The 17,042-nt window shown below is 42.6% G+C and overlaps 1 protein-coding gene across 1 annotated transcript in view; it reads left to right on the top strand.

Annotated features, from left to right (window-relative positions):
- Window positions 1-17,042, top strand: part of LOC132822645 (solute carrier family 12 member 5-like) — a 340,455-nt gene that overhangs the window by 202,519 nt on the left and 120,894 nt on the right. The window contains exons 7-8 of the mRNA XM_060835891.1: window positions 1,693-1,823; window positions 14,876-15,117. Coding sequence (XP_060691874.1) covers window positions 1,693-1,823; window positions 14,876-15,117 — 373 coding nt within the window. The remainder of the gene's footprint in view (window positions 1-1,692; window positions 1,824-14,875; window positions 15,118-17,042) is intronic.

Below are 17,042 nucleotides of genomic sequence, written 5' to 3'. Positions count from 1 at the left end.
AAAAGGTGTCCTCGAGTTGGCGTTTGGCTTCAGCGGTGTAGAGGTCAGTGCGCCAGATTACCACTGCACCCCCTTTATCTGTTGGCTTGATGGTGAGGTTGAGATTGGAGCAGAGGGATTGGAGGGTTGCGCGTTGTGAGGTTAAGAGGTTGGAGTGGAGGAGGGGGTTTGACAGGTTGAGGCGGTTAATGTCCCGGCTGCAGTTGGAAATGAAGAGGTCGAGGGTGGGTAATAGACTAGCACGGGGTGTCCAGGTGGATGGAGTGTGTTGGAGGCAGTCGAAGGGGTCCTCGGAAAGTGGGCGGGAATCCTGATTGTGAAAGTAAGCTCAGAGGCGGAGGCGGCGGAAGAAGTGTTCAACGTCACGGTGTGTATTAAATTCATTGATGCGTGGGATGAAGGTGAGGCCTTTGCTGAGGACTGATCGTTCATCCTCAGTGAGGGGGAGGTCTAGAGGGAAGGTGAAAACTCGGCAGGGCTGGGAGCTGGGATCTGGTGTGGGTGTAGAGCTGGGAGTGGGGGTGAGGCCACTAACTGGAATGGGTGTGGTGGTGGGGGGAATGGGAGTGGAGTCATGAGCAGAGGTGGTGTTCCCCTCAGGGTTCTGAGGGGTGGGGATGGTGACAGTGGCATCTGTGGGGGGCGTGTCAGCAGAATGCAGATCAGTGGCGTTAGTAGGGGCGGACGTGGTGGGAAACATGGCAGTTGCGGGGGGCGCGGAAGTCACTGAGCGTGTCACATCAGCGATGATGTGAGGGGCATAAGTGATGTCACGTGTGGTGCATGAGGAATTGTGAGGGGCGGAGGTGGCCATGATGGGGGTGGAAGTGACATCATCAATCAGCGTGGGGATGGTGGCCGCACGAGCCGCATGACTAATGGTGTCTGAGCCTTTCCAGAGGCCAAGGGAATCTCCTGGAATGTTTGAGGAGCGCTGGTTATGGAGTGGGTAGATAAAAGTTTGTTGTACTTACAGTTTTTGATGTTTGAGATGGAGTTGAAATACTATTTGTTGACAGTATGAATTCTCCTGAGGATATAGTACAGAGTGGGTCCTTTGTAATTCTGAGAGAGTGTGGCTCTCAGCTGAGGCAGGGCTGACTGTAGAGAGGTTAAGTGCTGGCGCATTGCTGCGAGTGTGGAGCGGAGGATCCTGAAGGAGAACCGTTGCTGATGGGTTTTTGAATCTGTAGTCTGTACTGTTTTTCCTATTCGGGTCTGAACTCTGCTGGTTTAAAGGTGGTCCGGAGTCCAGGCACTGAGGAAGCAAATGTGGCTGTAGTAGCGAGTTTGTTTCAGCACATGGTTGAAGAGCTTCAGGGCAGAGAAAATGACCAAGTAGTCATAATTATCTTGTGAGCACATACAATTGGTGGCTGTTCACACCTCTCCTTATTGTTTTGTTCCCTCTGAGTGTAGAAGTGGAGAACTTAGTCTTACAAGCATTTGTGTTTAATGTTGCTGTTTGTCACAACTGTGTACGGACCCGAGAACATCTTCAAATTTCATGTAACAGAAGATCTGTGCAGTTTTAATTGATCCTATGATCACACAGTATGTGCATTTCTAAATCACCTCCTTTGAAAATCTTGATCTGATCATATGTAAGATCAAAGGAAAAAATGACATTGGACCTGTCATTGAAATGCAAATATTTCTGATTGATGTTCCTTATTTATTATGTTTCTACAGCTGGTGGCGCCTATTATATGATCTCCCGCTCACTGGGTCCAGAATTTGGAGGTGCTGTGGGACTCTGTTTTTACCTGGGAACAACCTTTGCTGGTGCCATGTACATCCTGGGTACCATTGAAATCCTGCTGGTGAGTACATACCAAAGCTGGAGGAAAGAGAAAGCTTGGATTTTACTGTCCTCTTTATGGCCGATAGATAGTTCAAAATACTTTATCAAAAATGAGGAATTTTGCGATTTAGGAACCAGGATAGTCAGTTAGCACACAGCAAGGACCTACATTAACAATGGCACAATACTGAGACTTGCTGTTCTAGTGGTCAGGTACAATATGGCCTCCATTTAGTATCTGGTCCGCAAGACAACATTCCCTCAGTACTGTACTGAAGGGCTGGATTCTCAGCTTCAACCTCGAAGAGGGATTTTGAGTGGCTTACATTGAGGCCAGGGCTGAGCCAAAATGAACTGCTAACTTAGAACAGAATTTTGGGTGGGTTATTAAACTTGAAAACCCCAAAACTGGACATGGGAATTGCAATGAGTAATTAAATCGTGCTGGTTGATTGCATTGGAAGCAGCATGAGAGTGTTTTGTAGCTTGCTGTTACACATAATGGCAGAGTCCAGACACTGCAAACTGTGTTGTTTATTGTCTAGATCTTGAGTACGGGGTGGTCAATATCATATGTGGCTGATGCTATTTAAAGGTAGCCTATACCTCATAAAATCAAGTTGCATAATTGTGATAACAGATGCTGGGATATTTCCTGTCCATGAAATTGTCCATCATATTTAAGACCAAACAGCAATGGCAGGTTCACCAAGACATGGAAAAAATATGGCTGAATTTGATCTGTGAACAACAGAAGAGATGGTACAATATGGAAGAAATTGGGTTTCAAGATTTTCTGAAACTTCACTGGAAGCCTCGATGAAGAGGTTGCAGAGGAGGAGAGATGTACCTGTGGGGAGTGGCAGTCAAAGGGGCATGAGGCCATCCAGACCAATTCCCAAAAGACAGTAAGAGCAGAAAATCTTGGAGATGCGAACCGGGGGTTAAAACAAGACACTGGTCAGAGTGTGGTGTTGATGTCCAGTGACTTCACACATGGAGTTAAAATCAGTGAGGCTTTCTTCATATACCAACTGAAGAATTAGTCCCAGACACTGTTTGATAAACTACAACCCCATCACGATTCATTTATCAATTGAGACTCAGATCTGACAGTCATATGGTCCAACTAACTCTTTCACATTTCATGGCTTTCCACACTCATACTGCCAGCTGCTAAGTCACAATGAACACGTCACTCGAAACTTCACACTAAACTTTCTGATCTCTCTGAAGATAACCAGAAGGAGCAGGAGCAACAGATGGGGGACAAACATAGCTGCAAATCCTGACCTTTGGCTCTTTGTAGAACCCATCACTAAGGCCATGGTCACTGGATGTACTGAAACAATTGATAATGACAATATCCATGTGCCTATTCATTCTCCCCATATACCATCCCAATGCCTCAACTACGTTGTCTTCCAATTTTCAAGCTGCTGGTCATTTAAACATGTACTGTTTATTTCCCTAAACCCTCCTCAGCCCATCTCCCAAGTTTACTCCATGTTCCTTTCCTCGTTATGACAGCATCATTCACAGCCTTGGTCTCCTTATCCAAGGAAGAATACATGAGAGCTTGGGAGCTGGTGCTAATATTCACTCACTTAACTACCAGGTTGAGAAGATTGGCTGATGATCTGAGGTATTTGGAATTGTTCTGAATGGACTTGACAAGGTAAATGGTGAAAGGTTCTTTGTTTTGGCTGGAGAATCTGAAATTAGGGCTCATTGTTTCAGAGTAAAGGGTGGATTACTTGTTATCATTCACATGGAGAAACTATAAACCATAATAATAAGATCTACTATGATGCCAAAATGAAGAAATTTGTTGTAGCTTTTACATTAATACAAATCAGAATCAACATAAATTAAATCTGAACTAACAGGTGAATCACAAATCGTGCAAACTAAAAATTACACTTGGAATAGCAGGTACAACAAAACTACCTAATGCGATTCCAAGCATTCATATCGTCCCCCACCAAATGTAACAACAGATTCAATCTCTTAATCTTTCCACCTCTGTCTCCCAGTTATAGAATCTCTCACTTTTCTCATTCATTGCATTTGGTTCTTGAATCACATGCAATAACTCCACTCTGTCCCGGTGTCCCAGAGTCAGCACCCAAATTCCAACAGAAACTCCTTATCCAGATTCATAACAATCTTGATGACATGATTCCCCAGAGACTTTTTATCTCTCTCCTTTAATGAACCTTGTCCAACAGGCTACATACCTCTAGTGAAACTGAAGTATCGTAGTGGAATTATCCACATCACAATCTCTGCTCTAAACATGTCTTCAGCTTTTTGTCCTTTTTTAAACGGTATCACACACACAGATTCATGTAAATTTATCCTCTTAACCCTCTTTATCCTCCTCTTTGCTGCAACTCTTTGTCTCTGTACACATGGCTTTTGAATCTTAACTTCCTTTATGTTGGTACTTCTTCCAGGTCACAGATTGCAAGGACATCTGGATCTATATTTCTTACTATATGAAAAAAAATTGAATTACAATTGCTTCCTTTGCAATTGTTGTAACCACCTCAAACAATTTTTCAGTTATTCTTAAAAGTAACTACAGACTTCACAGGTATTTAAATGAAATTACAAATTTTGTTTAAATTAATACTTACAGATTAAATGTCATCGCACACTTAAGACTAAAATGAGGACTAATTATTTTGATCAAAGGGTGGTGAATCTTTGGAATTCTCTAACCCAGAAGTCTGTGGATGCTCAGTTGTTGAATTCAATCAAGGTTTGAGATACATAGGTTTTTGGATCCTACACAAATCAATGGGGATTGGGCCATAAACTGTCAAAGATCAGGCATAATATAATTGAACAGTGAGGAGACACTGTGGCCTACTCCTGCTCGAATTATTTTGGTATATGCCCAAGAAGTTCAGACTGACCTGGCAGTACAGGGTAATTCTATCTCTTCATTACACACTTACCATCTCCAGCACCAATACTGACTCTGTATAATTTTGAGGATAACATAAAGGGGTATCTTCATATAGTGAAGCATGGAAATGAGTGGCTGACATGCAAGGCAAAGGATAGTGCAAGTGCCAGATCAATGGTGGATGATGTTGCACATGAGTTCTGCGACACAAGACTCAGGTGGGCACTTTCTTGTGGCACTCTGCAGAAAAAAGCTTGACAGATGAACACAACCAAGTACTTGTACCTTGGGGACGCTTTCAAAAATCCGACATTTAATAGCAAAGAGTGTGGAGGAGTCCAATATCCATTTAGAGTCATAGAGCCATAGAGATGTACAGCATGGAAACAGACCCTTCGGTCCAATCCATCCATGCCGACCAGATATCCCAACCCAATCTAGCCCCACCTGCCAGCACCCGGCCCATATCCCTCCAAACCCTTCTTATTCATGTACCCATCCAAATGCCTCTTAAATGTTGCAATTGTACCAGAGTCCACCACATCCTCTGGCAACTCATTCCATACATGTACCACCCTCTGAGTGAAAAATATGTCCCTTAGGTCTCTTTTATATCTTTCCCCTCTCACCCTAAATCTATGCCCTCTAGTTCTGGACTCCCTGACCCCAGGGAAAAGACTTTGTCCAGTTATCCTATCCATACCCCTCATAATTTTGTAAACCTCTATAAGGTCACCACTCAGCATCCGATGCTCCAGGGAAAACAGCCCCAGCCTATTCAGCCTCTCCCTGTAGCTCAGATCCTCCAACCCTAGCAACATCCTTGCAAATCTTTTCTAAACCCTTTCAGGTTTCACAACAGCTTTCCGATAGGAAGGAGACCAGAATTGCCTACAATATTCCAACAGTGGCCTAACCAATGTCCTGTACAGCCACAACATGACCTCCCAAGTCCTGTCCTCAATACTCTGACCAATAAAGGAAAGCATACCAAACGCCGCCTTCACTATCCTATCTATCTGCGACTCCACTTTCAAGGAGTTATGAACCTGCACTCCAAGGTCTCTTTGTTCAGCAACACTCCCTAGGACCTTACCATTCCCTAGGACCTTACCATTAAGTGTATAAGTCTGCTAAGATTTGCTTTCCCAAAATGCAACACCTCGCATTTATCTGAATTAAACTCCATCTGCCACTTCTCAGTCCATTGGCCCATCTGGTCAAGATCCTGTTGTAATCTGAGATAACTCTCTTCGCTGTCCACTACACTTCCAATTTTGGTGTCGTCTGCAAACTTTCTAACTGTACCTCTTATGCTCGCATCCAAATCATTTATGTAAATGACAAAAAGTAGAGAACCTAGCACCGATCCTTGTGGCACTCCACTGGTCACAGGCCTCCAGCCTGAAAAACAAACTTCCACCACCACCCTCTGTCTTCTACCTTTGAGCCAGTTCTGTATCCAAATGGCTAGTAATCCCTGTACTCCATGAGATCTAACCTTGCTAATCAGTCTCCTATGGGGAACCTTGTCGAATGCCTTACTGAAGTCCATATAGATCACATCTACTGCTCTGCCCTCATCAATCTTCTTTGCTACTTCTTCAAAAAACTCAATCAAGTTTGTGAAACATGATTTCCCATGTACAAAGCCATGTTGACTATCCCTAATCAGTCCTTGCCTTTCCAAATACATGTACATCCTGTCGCTCAGGATTCCCTCCGACAACTTGCCCACCACCGAGGTCAGGCTCACTGGTCTATAGTTCCCTGGCTTGTCTTTACCGGCCTTCTTCAACAATGGCACAACTTTTGCCAACCTCCAGTTTTCCGGCACCTCACCTGTGACTATCGATGATACAAATATCTCAGCAAGAGGCCCAGCAACCACTTCTCTAACTTCCCACAGAGTTCTCAGGTACACCTGATCAGGTCTTGGGGATTTATCCACCTTTAACCATTTCAAGACATCCAGCACTACCTCCTCTGTAATCTGGACATTTTGCAAGATGTCCCCATTTATTTCCCTACAGTCTATATCTTCCATATCCTTTTCCACAGTAAATACTGATGCAAAATATTCATTTAGTATCTCCCTCATTTTCTGTGGCTCCACACAAAGGCCGCCTTGCTGATCTTTGAGGGGCCCTATTCTCTCCCTAGTTACCTTTTTGTCCTTAATATATTTGTAAAAACCCTTTGGATTCTCCTTAAATCTATTTACCAAAGCTATCTCATGTTCACGTTTTTGCCCTCCTGATTTCCCTCTTAAGTATACTTCTACTTTCTTTATACTCTTCTAAGGATTCACTCAATCTATCCTGTCTATACCTGACATGCTTCCTTCTTTTTCTTAACCAAACCCTCAATTTCTTTAGTCATCCAGCATTCCCTATACCTACCAGCCTTCCCTTTCACCCTGACATGAATATACTTTCTCTGGATTCTTGTTATCTCATTTCTGAAGGCTTCCCATTTTCCAGCCGTCCCTTTACCTGTGAACATCTGCCTCCAATCAGCTTTCGAAAGTTCTTGCCTAATACCATCAAAATTGGCCTTTCTCCAATTTAGAACTTCAACTTTTAGATCTGGTCTATCCTTTTCCATCAGTGTTTTAAATTTAATAGAATTATGGTCGCTAGCCCCAAAGTGCTCCCCCACTAACACCTCAGTCACCTGCCCTGCTTTATTTCCCAAAAGTAGGTCAAGTTTTGCACCTTCTCTAGTAGGTACATCCACATACTGAATCAGAAAATTGTCTTGGACACACTTAAGAAATTCCTCTCCATCCAAACCTTTAACACTATGGCAGTCCCAGTCTATATTTGGAAAGTTAAAATCCCCTACTGTAACTACCCTATTATTCTTACAGATAGCTGAGATCTCCTTACAAGTTTGTTTCTCAATTTCCCTCTGACTATTAGAGGGTCTATAATACAATCCCAATAAGTAGTTTTTCTTTAGAACAGGTGATTGTTGTACTTTCATGGAGAGTGTCAGTTTACTGCAAATATCTGCCCTTAGTTAGACAGTGGTTGTTAGGAAGGCATTTTAATTTCTTTTGAGGGGTCTATAATACAATTCCAAGAAGGTGATCATCCCTTTCTTATTTCTCAGTTCCACCCAAATAACTTCCCTGGATGTATTTCCGGGAATATCCTCCCACAGCACAGCTGTTATGTTATCCCTAATCTAAAATGCCACACCCCTCATCTCTTGCCTCCCTTTCTATCCTTCCTGTAGCACTTGTATCCTGGAACATTAAGCTGTCAGTCCTGCCCATCCCTGAGCCATGTTTCCGTAATTGCTATGATGTCCCAGTCCCATGTTCTTAACCATGCCCTGAGTTCATCTGCCTTCCCTGTTAGGCCCCTTGCATTGAAATAAATGCAATTTAATTTATTAGTCCTATATTGTCCCTGCCTGACCTGACTGTTTGACTACTTCTGTTCTCAGCAATACCCGCCTCAGATCGATCTCTTTCCTCACTATCTCCCTGGGTCACCCCCCACCTTACTAGCTTAAATCCTCCCAAGCAGTTCTAGCAAATTTCCCTGCTGAAAATGTGTTGCTGGTTAAAGCACAGCAGGTTAGGCAGCATCTCAGGAATAGGGAATTCGACGTTTCGAGCATAAGCCCTTCATCAGGAATGAGAGAGAGTAGCCAAGCAGGCTAAGATAAAAGGTAGGGAGGAGGGACCTGGGGGAGGGGCGATGGAGGTGGGATAGGTGGAAGGAGGTCTCTGTGCAGAGGAGATGACCTGGGGGGTGCAGTGAGAGAGAGACTCACTGAAATCCTTGTAGAGGGAGGAAGAGAGCTTCTTCAAGGAAGGCATCCTTGCAAGAGGATTCGCAGTAGGTTAAAATCTTCGAGTAAAAAATGAGGTCTGCAGATGCTGGAGATCACAGCTGAAAATGTGTTGCTGGTTAAAGCACAGCAGGTTAGGCAGCATCTCAGGAATAGGGAATTCGACGTTTCGAATTCCTGATGAAGGGCTTATGCTCGAAACGTCGAATTCCCTATTCCTGAGATCCTGCCTAACCTGCTGTGCTTTAACCAGCAACACATTTTCAGCTGTGATCTCCAGCATCTGCAGACCTCATTTTTTACTAGCAAATTTCCCTGCCAGTATATTAGTCCTCTTCCCATTTAGGTGCAATCTGTCCTTCTTGTACAGGTCACTTCTACCCCAAAAGAGATTCCAATGATCCAAAAATGTGAATCCTTCTCCCATACACCAGCTCCTCAGCCATGCATTCATCTGCTCTATCCTCCTACTCCTGCCCTCACCAGCTCATAGCACTGGGAGTAATCCAGATATTACTACCCTTGAGGACCTCCTTTTTAAATTTCTGCCTAACTTTCTGTAATCTCCCTTCAGAATCTTAACCTTTTCCCTTCCAATGTCGTTGGTTCCAATGTGGACAATGACCTCTTGCTGGCCCTTCTCCCCCGTGAGAACATTCTGCACCCTCTCTGAGACATCCTTGTTCCTGGCACCAGGGAAACAACACACCATTCTGCTTTTTCACTGCTGGCCACAGAAATGTCTGTCTGTACCTCTGACTACAGAATCCCCGAACACAATTGATCTCTTGGAAGCCAACGTACCCCTCGTTGCATTAGAGCCAGTCTCAATACCAGAAACTTGGCTGTTAGTGCTACATTCCCCTGAGAATCCATCACCCCCTACATTTTCCAAAACAGCATACCTGTTTGAAATGGGTATATTCAGAAAAGACTCCTGCCCTAGGTGCCAACCTCTCTCAACCTTCCTGGAGTTAACCCACCTATGTATCAGATCTTGTAGTGGGAGAGCGTTTTGGTGATAGTGACGACAACTGCCTGACATTCTACATAGCTATGGAGAAGGAGAGGATTAGGCTAAATTGGGGGATATTTAATTGGTGAAGAGGAAACTATGATGCAATTAGATATGAGTTAGGAAGCAGGGACTGGGAGCAATTGTTCCATGGTAAAGGGACTATCGACATGTGGAGACTGTTTAAGGAATAGTTGTTGTGAGTGATGAATAAATATGTCCCTCTGAGACAGGCAAGAAGGGGTAAGATAAGGGATCCTTGGATGACGAGAGCGGTGGAGCTTCTCGTCAAAAGGAAGAAGGAAGCTTAGATAAGGTGGAGGAAGCTAGGGTCAAGCTCAGCTCTAGAGGATTACAGGCAGGCGAGGAAGGAGCTCAAGAATGGTCTGAGGAGAGCCAGGAGGGGGCATAAGAAAGGCTTGGCAGAACAGATTAGGGAGAACACAAAGGTATTTTACACTTACGTGAGGAATAAGAGAGTGGTCAAAGAAAAAGTAGGGCTGATCAGGGATAGCATAGGGAATTTGTGTGTGGAGTCTGAGGAGGTAGGGGAAGTCCTAAATGAGTTTTTTGCTTCTGTCTTTACGAAAGAAACAAACTTTGTAGTGAATGAAACCTTTGAAGAGCAGGTGTTCATGCTGGAATGGATAGAGATAGAGGAAGCTGATGTGCTGAAAATTTTGTCAAACATCAAGATTGACAAGTGTCCAGGCCCAGACCAGATTTGTCCTCGGCTGCTTTGGGAAACGAGAAATGCAATTGCTTCGCCACTTGCGAAGATCTTTTGATCCTCGCTCTCACTGGAGTCGTACCTGAGGACTGGAGAGAGGCAAATGTAATTCCTCTCTTCAAGAAAGGAAATATGGAAACTCCCGTAATTACAGACCAGACAGTTTCATGTCTGTCGTCTGCAAGGTGTTAGAAAGGATTCTGAGGGATAGGATTTATGACCATCTGGAAGACCATGGCTTGATTAAACACAGTCAACACAGCTTTGTGAGGGGCAGGTCATGCCTCACAAACCTTATCGAGTTCTTTGAGGATGTGACTAGAAAAGTTGATGAGGGTCGAGCTGTGGATGTGGTGTATATAGATTTCAGCAAGGCATTTGATAAGGTTCCCCATTGTAGGCTCATTCAGAAGGTCAGGAGGAATAGGATACAGGGGAACTTAGCTGTCTGGATACAGAATTGGCTGGCCAACAGAAGACTGCGAGTGGTAGTAGAAGGAAAATATTCTGCCTGGAAATCTGTGGTGAGTGGTGTTCCACAGGGCTCTGTCCTTCGACCTCTACTGTTTGTAATTTTTATTAATGACTTGGATGAGGGGATTGAAGGATGGGTCAGCAAGTTTGCAGATGACACAAAGGTTGGAGGTGTCATTGACAGTATAGAGGGCTGTTTTAGGCTGCAGCAGGACATTGACAGGATGCAGAGATGGGCTGAGAGGTGGCAGATGGAGTTCAACCTGGATAAATGCGACGTGATACATTTTGGAAGGTCAAATTTGAAAGCTGAGTACAGGATTAAGGATAGGATTCTTGGCAGTGTGGAGGAACAGAGGGATCTTGGTGTGCAGGTACATAGATCCCTTAAAATGGCCACCCAAGTGGACAGGGTTGTTAAGAAAGCATATGGTGTTTTGGCTTTCATTAACAGGGGGATTGAGTTTAAGAGTCGTGAGATCTTGTTGCAACTCTATAAAACTTTGGTTAGACACACTTGGAATACTGCGTCCAGTTCTGGTCTCCCTATTATAGGAAATATGTGGATGCTTTGGAGAGGGCTCAGAGGAGGTTTACCAGGATGCTGCCTGGGCTGGAGGGCTTATCTTATGAGGAGAGGTTGACTGAGCTTGGACTTCTTTCATTGGAGAAAAGGAGGAGGAGAGGGGATCTAATTGAGGTATACAAGATAATGAGAGGCATCGATAGAGTCGATAGCCAGAGACTATTTCCCAGGTCAGAAATGGCTAACACGAGGGGTCATAGTTTTAAGCTGGTTGGAGGAAAGTATAGAGGGGATGTCAGAGGCGGGTTCTTTACACAGAGAGTTGTGAGAGCATGGAATGCGTTGCCAGCAGCAGTTGTGAAAGCAAGGTCATTGGGGACATTTAAGAGACTGCTGGACATGCATATTGTTACAGAAATTTGAGGGTGCATACATGAGGATCAATGGTCGGCACAACATCATGAACAGAAGAGCCTGTTCTGTGCTGTACTGTTCTATGTGACTGTATCTGAGACTTCCCCCCCCCCGCCCATTCCTATAACTGCCATCCATCACATTCTGTTGCTGTTGCAAATTCCTCATCGCTTCTATCTGTCTCTTCAACCGATCCACTCGATCTGATAAGATTCTCATCCAAAAGCATTTATGGCAGATATAATCCGCAGTAACCCTTAAACTCTCTTTAAACTCCCACATCTGACAAGAAATACATATCACTACAAATTTTTGCTCCTTCACAATCTACAGACACAGAAAATAACGCCGTCTTATTCCTCTACAAACACTGCCCCAGGTTAAATTAATAGCTATGGCTTATATTTTAAGTTTAATCAAGAGACTTATCTCCAAAAACATAATCAAGAAAGAATCCACTATACTCACTATTGCAGCCTTTCTCTTGGACAGACTTAAAACAACAACTAACTTATCTGATTCTGTGCTGTGAACTTCACTAGGTTTTGCAAAGATTTTGTAGCATCTGCTTTCAGCATGAAAACAATGGCTAAATCCATCAATACACTTGTGCGGCAAGTCATCACTTAGCATCTGATGGAATTTCTCAGCTTCCATTGCAAGTGGAACCTACCCAAATTCTATGTGCTGAGGAGCACATTAGGCTGACGTCTTGCAAGGGTACCATGTTGTCATCATAACTGAAGGCACCATTGTACACAGGTCCCTAGCACTTGGTGCTCTAACTGATTGAGTTGCTGCCTCAGCGTAGTGTTTCCATGAAATACAAAGCAATTTTCCTTCCTCAGTTGTCCTCCCATCATGGCCACTCCACCTAGAGATGTGGAATTCTGCCAGACTGCTTCCATCAAAATGCAATAATTCTGAATTAGGCTTCAATTCTTCAATACGCCTTATTAATGTACTTCGATAAGTATGTCATCACTTTACTGGCCAAAGCATTATCTTGAAGTTCACATCTTACTTTTGAGGACAGAAACCATTCATGAGTATTCTCCAAGGCCACCTGCAATATCCCCAGTTGAAAATCAGCATGGGGGATAGGAGCACAGGGACAGGCAAGGGAACACTGAGACAGATACAAGAATAGTTGATGAGGCAACATGAAATTATTTGATTTATAGATTTGATTTGAATGTTGATTTTGTAATGGCTTTTAGTTTTGCACTATGGCCAGGCTGACATTGTAATGGTCAGTGGCAGAGAAAATGAAAGATATGAGACTGTTAGTGAATGTGGAAATGGGCTTATGGTTAATGTTATCACCCTTGAATGAATTCTTCACATTAGATAGCTCAGGAAGCAACTGTGTCATTGGCCTCCTCCATTCCTGCTTCTTGACTCACTCCTCAATTGCTCACCATAGGGTTGGTGACCAGGGCTAACACTTTGTGATAATGAACTTGTAAAGGATGTAACAACCCAGCACAAGTGTTGTGGCCACTCTTCCAACTGCTATGAGCTCTTCCAGAGTGGTCTCGACAATGAAGCATTGCCACAGCAGGCCAATAGCCTGCCCTAACCTATGGCCTCCACTGTACCGATACTGCACAAATGGGTTGTACAGAAGAAATCAGCAATCATATGGCCAGCACCTCGCACATGTCATCCAGTATCTACCCTTTGCTTTGATATGTTGGCCTAAATCTGGATAGTGCAGCAGATAACTGCAAAATGAAGGCAAGCATTTATTAGATATCTTATGTCCAGTACATAAAGAATCTGTCTTTTCAACATTTTAAAAATGCTTCTTTCTACTAGAGATGATCAAGAATGAAAATCTCTGAGTCATAATTGATTTCTGTTCAGAAAACTCTTAAAATCTGATCACTATCACCATCCTGGGAGTCACCATTGACCAGAAACTCAACTCACCACATAAATAGAGTAGCTGCAAGACCATATCAAAGTCTAGGAATACTACAGAGAATAACTTGCCTCTTGAACCCCCTGTTCACCAAGTACAAGGCGGAAGATGAAATATTCCCTACTTGCCTGGACCGATGCAGTTCCAACAATATTCAAGAAGCTTGACATAATCCAGGTCAAGAAGCCCAGTTGATAGCCCCTGTATCCTCAAGTATTTAGTCACTCCATTGCCAAAACACCTGCAAGTTCATGTCAAAACCACTCACCATCCTGACTTGGAAATATGTTACCCTTCCTTCACTGACAAAGGGTGGGTCAAAGTTTTCGTGTACCCTCCCTAAGGGCATGGTGGGTCTACGCACAGTACATGGACTGAAGTGGTTCAAGAAGGCAGCTTCTCAAGGACAACTAGGGACAGGCAATAAATGCTGACAGTCAGCAATGCCCATGTCCCATGGTGTAAATATAAAGAAGCATAAAGTACCTAAAAAAGCATTATCCCCGAACTGGACCAACAATGCTTTGATTCCTGAAGGATATTGAAGCTGACTGATTTAAAGCATTAGAAATCTTTTACCTGCCTTACAAAGTAGTTCAGTTGGTAAGTCTACTGTCCAATGTCATGTTAAGTCATTCACAAAAGAAAGATTCCAGGATTGATCGTGGCTCAGTATTAAGTTACAAGCAGAATCAGCAGTGTAGTGGAACAGGAAAATGTATACTCTTTTCACAGAGGGCAGCAGAAATCTGATTTTTTTTCTCCAAGGAGGTCATGTGGATGCTGGGATAATTGGAACTGTAGGGATTAAAGTTGTTACAATTTCATTAAGTTCATATTAATGTCAAACAGGTGTGGAGCTGAGGTGAGTACATGAAGCTAAGCTGTAGATCAGCCATAATACCATTGAATGTCGAAAGAGACTCGAGGAGTTTAATGTTCCTTTGTTTTCCTTTCTGCAAAATGTTTAAAAATTCCTTCAGTTGCATAAAATGTAAATTTTACAATATTCAGCTATTAAATCATGATAACAGCAGCATATTATCTTCTATTTATCCACCATACATTTAAATCTAACCTAAATTATAGTGAATGATATATTTGATTAATAGTGTTGACTGAAAAGACAATAGCATGATGGTTATTTCATTATCAGGATTGTTCACCATGTTGGGAAGAGTCAAAGTGGGTAAAACACTTAGAAAACAAGGGTGGCTACATTTGTTTATAAAAGTTCTATAATTCCCTGTACTTTTTGCAGACCTACATTTTGCCCAGCATGGCAATTTTCCAAGCAGAGGAAGCCAGTCAGGAGGCAGCAGCCATGTTGAATAACATGCGCGTGTATGGAACATGTGTCCTCACCTTCATGGCTCTTGTAGTCTTTGTAGGAGTCAAATACGTCAACAAGTTTGCTCTGGTGTTCCTGGCCTGTGTCATCTTATCCATTCTTTCCATATATGCTGGAGTAATCAAATCTGCAATTGATCCACCAAACTTCCCGTAAGTATAATACCACACGGTGGCAATACAATATTTAATAGCAATAGCCCAGCAATCATGATACCTGTTGGGTTCCATGAGATTAAATATCAATTGAAATTGGTTGGACTTTACTTCAACCTCATTCAGTCAGCTATATTATCTACCCTGTTCACAGCTAGGTAATCTCAGTTGAAAGACAGGTTCAAGAAAAATTGCTAAGTGTCATAAATCTGGAGAGGAAATGGAAAATATTGAAAAGTTACAGCAAAATGAAAGATCATTAGCCTTAATAATTGCTGGATACTACTTTATTTAGCCACTTTCCCAACTTCTGAAAAATCTTGTATCAGTGAAGGACTACAATTCAGATTCTGGCCAGTAAAAATTGAGAAAAATCCCAGACTCACTCAGTAAAGTGAGACCTTCCAAGAACACTTCAGGAAGATGGATTCGGCAATTGAATTCAACATAAGCATGGTAATGTGTCAATGGGTACAGCCTAAACTGATGACTTCAGATCATGATCAAATGTTCTTCTACTTTGGTATTTGTTGTGAAATCTGCTACTCAGCACTAAATATGAAGTTAGTTCACTATTGAAAGCCCACTACATCTCAATCAAAAGGTTGTTAGTTCTACAAAGCTTTTTTTTTAACTCACAGTTGAAGAGGAGAATCTTCCAAAAATTCAATTGACTCCTGTTGAATACAGCTTGGGTGTGTCTCAATGGTGCACTTCCTGGAGAAATGTAAAATTACCAACAGCAACTTCCAGATCCCTCTGTTATACTGTGCATCTACTGACGTCTGAAGTTAAGAAATGACTTTTTCTTTCTTTTTGTCATGGAATGAGGGCATAGCTGACAAGACTAAGATTTCCCTAATTTCCCTGAACTGAGTGATTTCTCAAGCCAACTAAGAGTCAACTCCATTACTATGTGGAGTCACATGCAGACCAGACCAGATGAGGATGGCAGATTAGTGAACTAGATTTTTTTTTTGTTCTTTTAATAATTACTATTGGATCAGTTTATTTTTGCTCCAGATCTTATTAATTTGAATTCAAATTTTGACCCAATGTTCAGAGAGTATTAGGGATTACAAGTTCAAAGCCAATATCATTGTGTCATTACCTCCCCTAATAGTAAATGCTGACAGTTTTGTCACTGTTATCACTACAAATTCTGGATTAATGTTGAAATTTGGAGCAATACATGAGCTTGGCAAACTATCATTATTCATAGTGAGAAAAGTAATTTGGACTTGGAAGACACCTTCTGAAACTTCAAAAGGTTCTAAAGTGCAGCCAATGAAGCACTTTCAAATTTGGTGCAATGAAATTTTCTGACAATACCAGTTTATTCCTGAATAACCTGCTTTTATCTTGTCCTGGTCAGTCTTCACAGAGCCACAGAGTTGTCACTGTACAGGAGATGGCCATCCATTCATATGTGTTCTGGCTCTATGGATGATGCCATGACTAACTCTCATTCTCCCACATTTTCCTCATGACATTACACATCCTTTCTCTTTACATAATCATCTAATATTCTATTGGATGCTTCAACTGAATCCGACTCCATCAAATTCCAATAGATCATTCCAGACTCGAACCACTGAGTGCATGAAAAAGTTTTTTTCTCACATCACATTTACTACTTTTGCAAATCACTTTCAATCTATGTCCTCTCATTCATCATCTATGGGAACAAGTGGGAATTATTTCTCAGTCTATTCTGTCTGGACTCCTTATCACTTAAACCTTTGATCAATTCTCCTTTAGTCTTTTCCGTTGCAAGGAAAACAGTCTCCACTTATATTCATAGTGACACAGCATGGAAACAGACCCTTTGGTCCAACTCCTCCATGCCGACCAGATATCCTAAACTGATCTTGTCTCATTTACCAGCATCTGGCTCATATCTCTCTAAACCCATCCTAATC

The sequence above is a fragment of the Hemiscyllium ocellatum genome, chromosome 15 (assembly GCF_020745735.1).
Source record: "Hemiscyllium ocellatum isolate sHemOce1 chromosome 15, sHemOce1.pat.X.cur, whole genome shotgun sequence".
Taxonomy (NCBI): domain Eukaryota; kingdom Metazoa; phylum Chordata; class Chondrichthyes; order Orectolobiformes; family Hemiscylliidae; genus Hemiscyllium; species Hemiscyllium ocellatum.
Note: the sequence above shows the minus strand (reverse complement) of the source record. Positions and strands in the feature narration are given on the sequence as shown.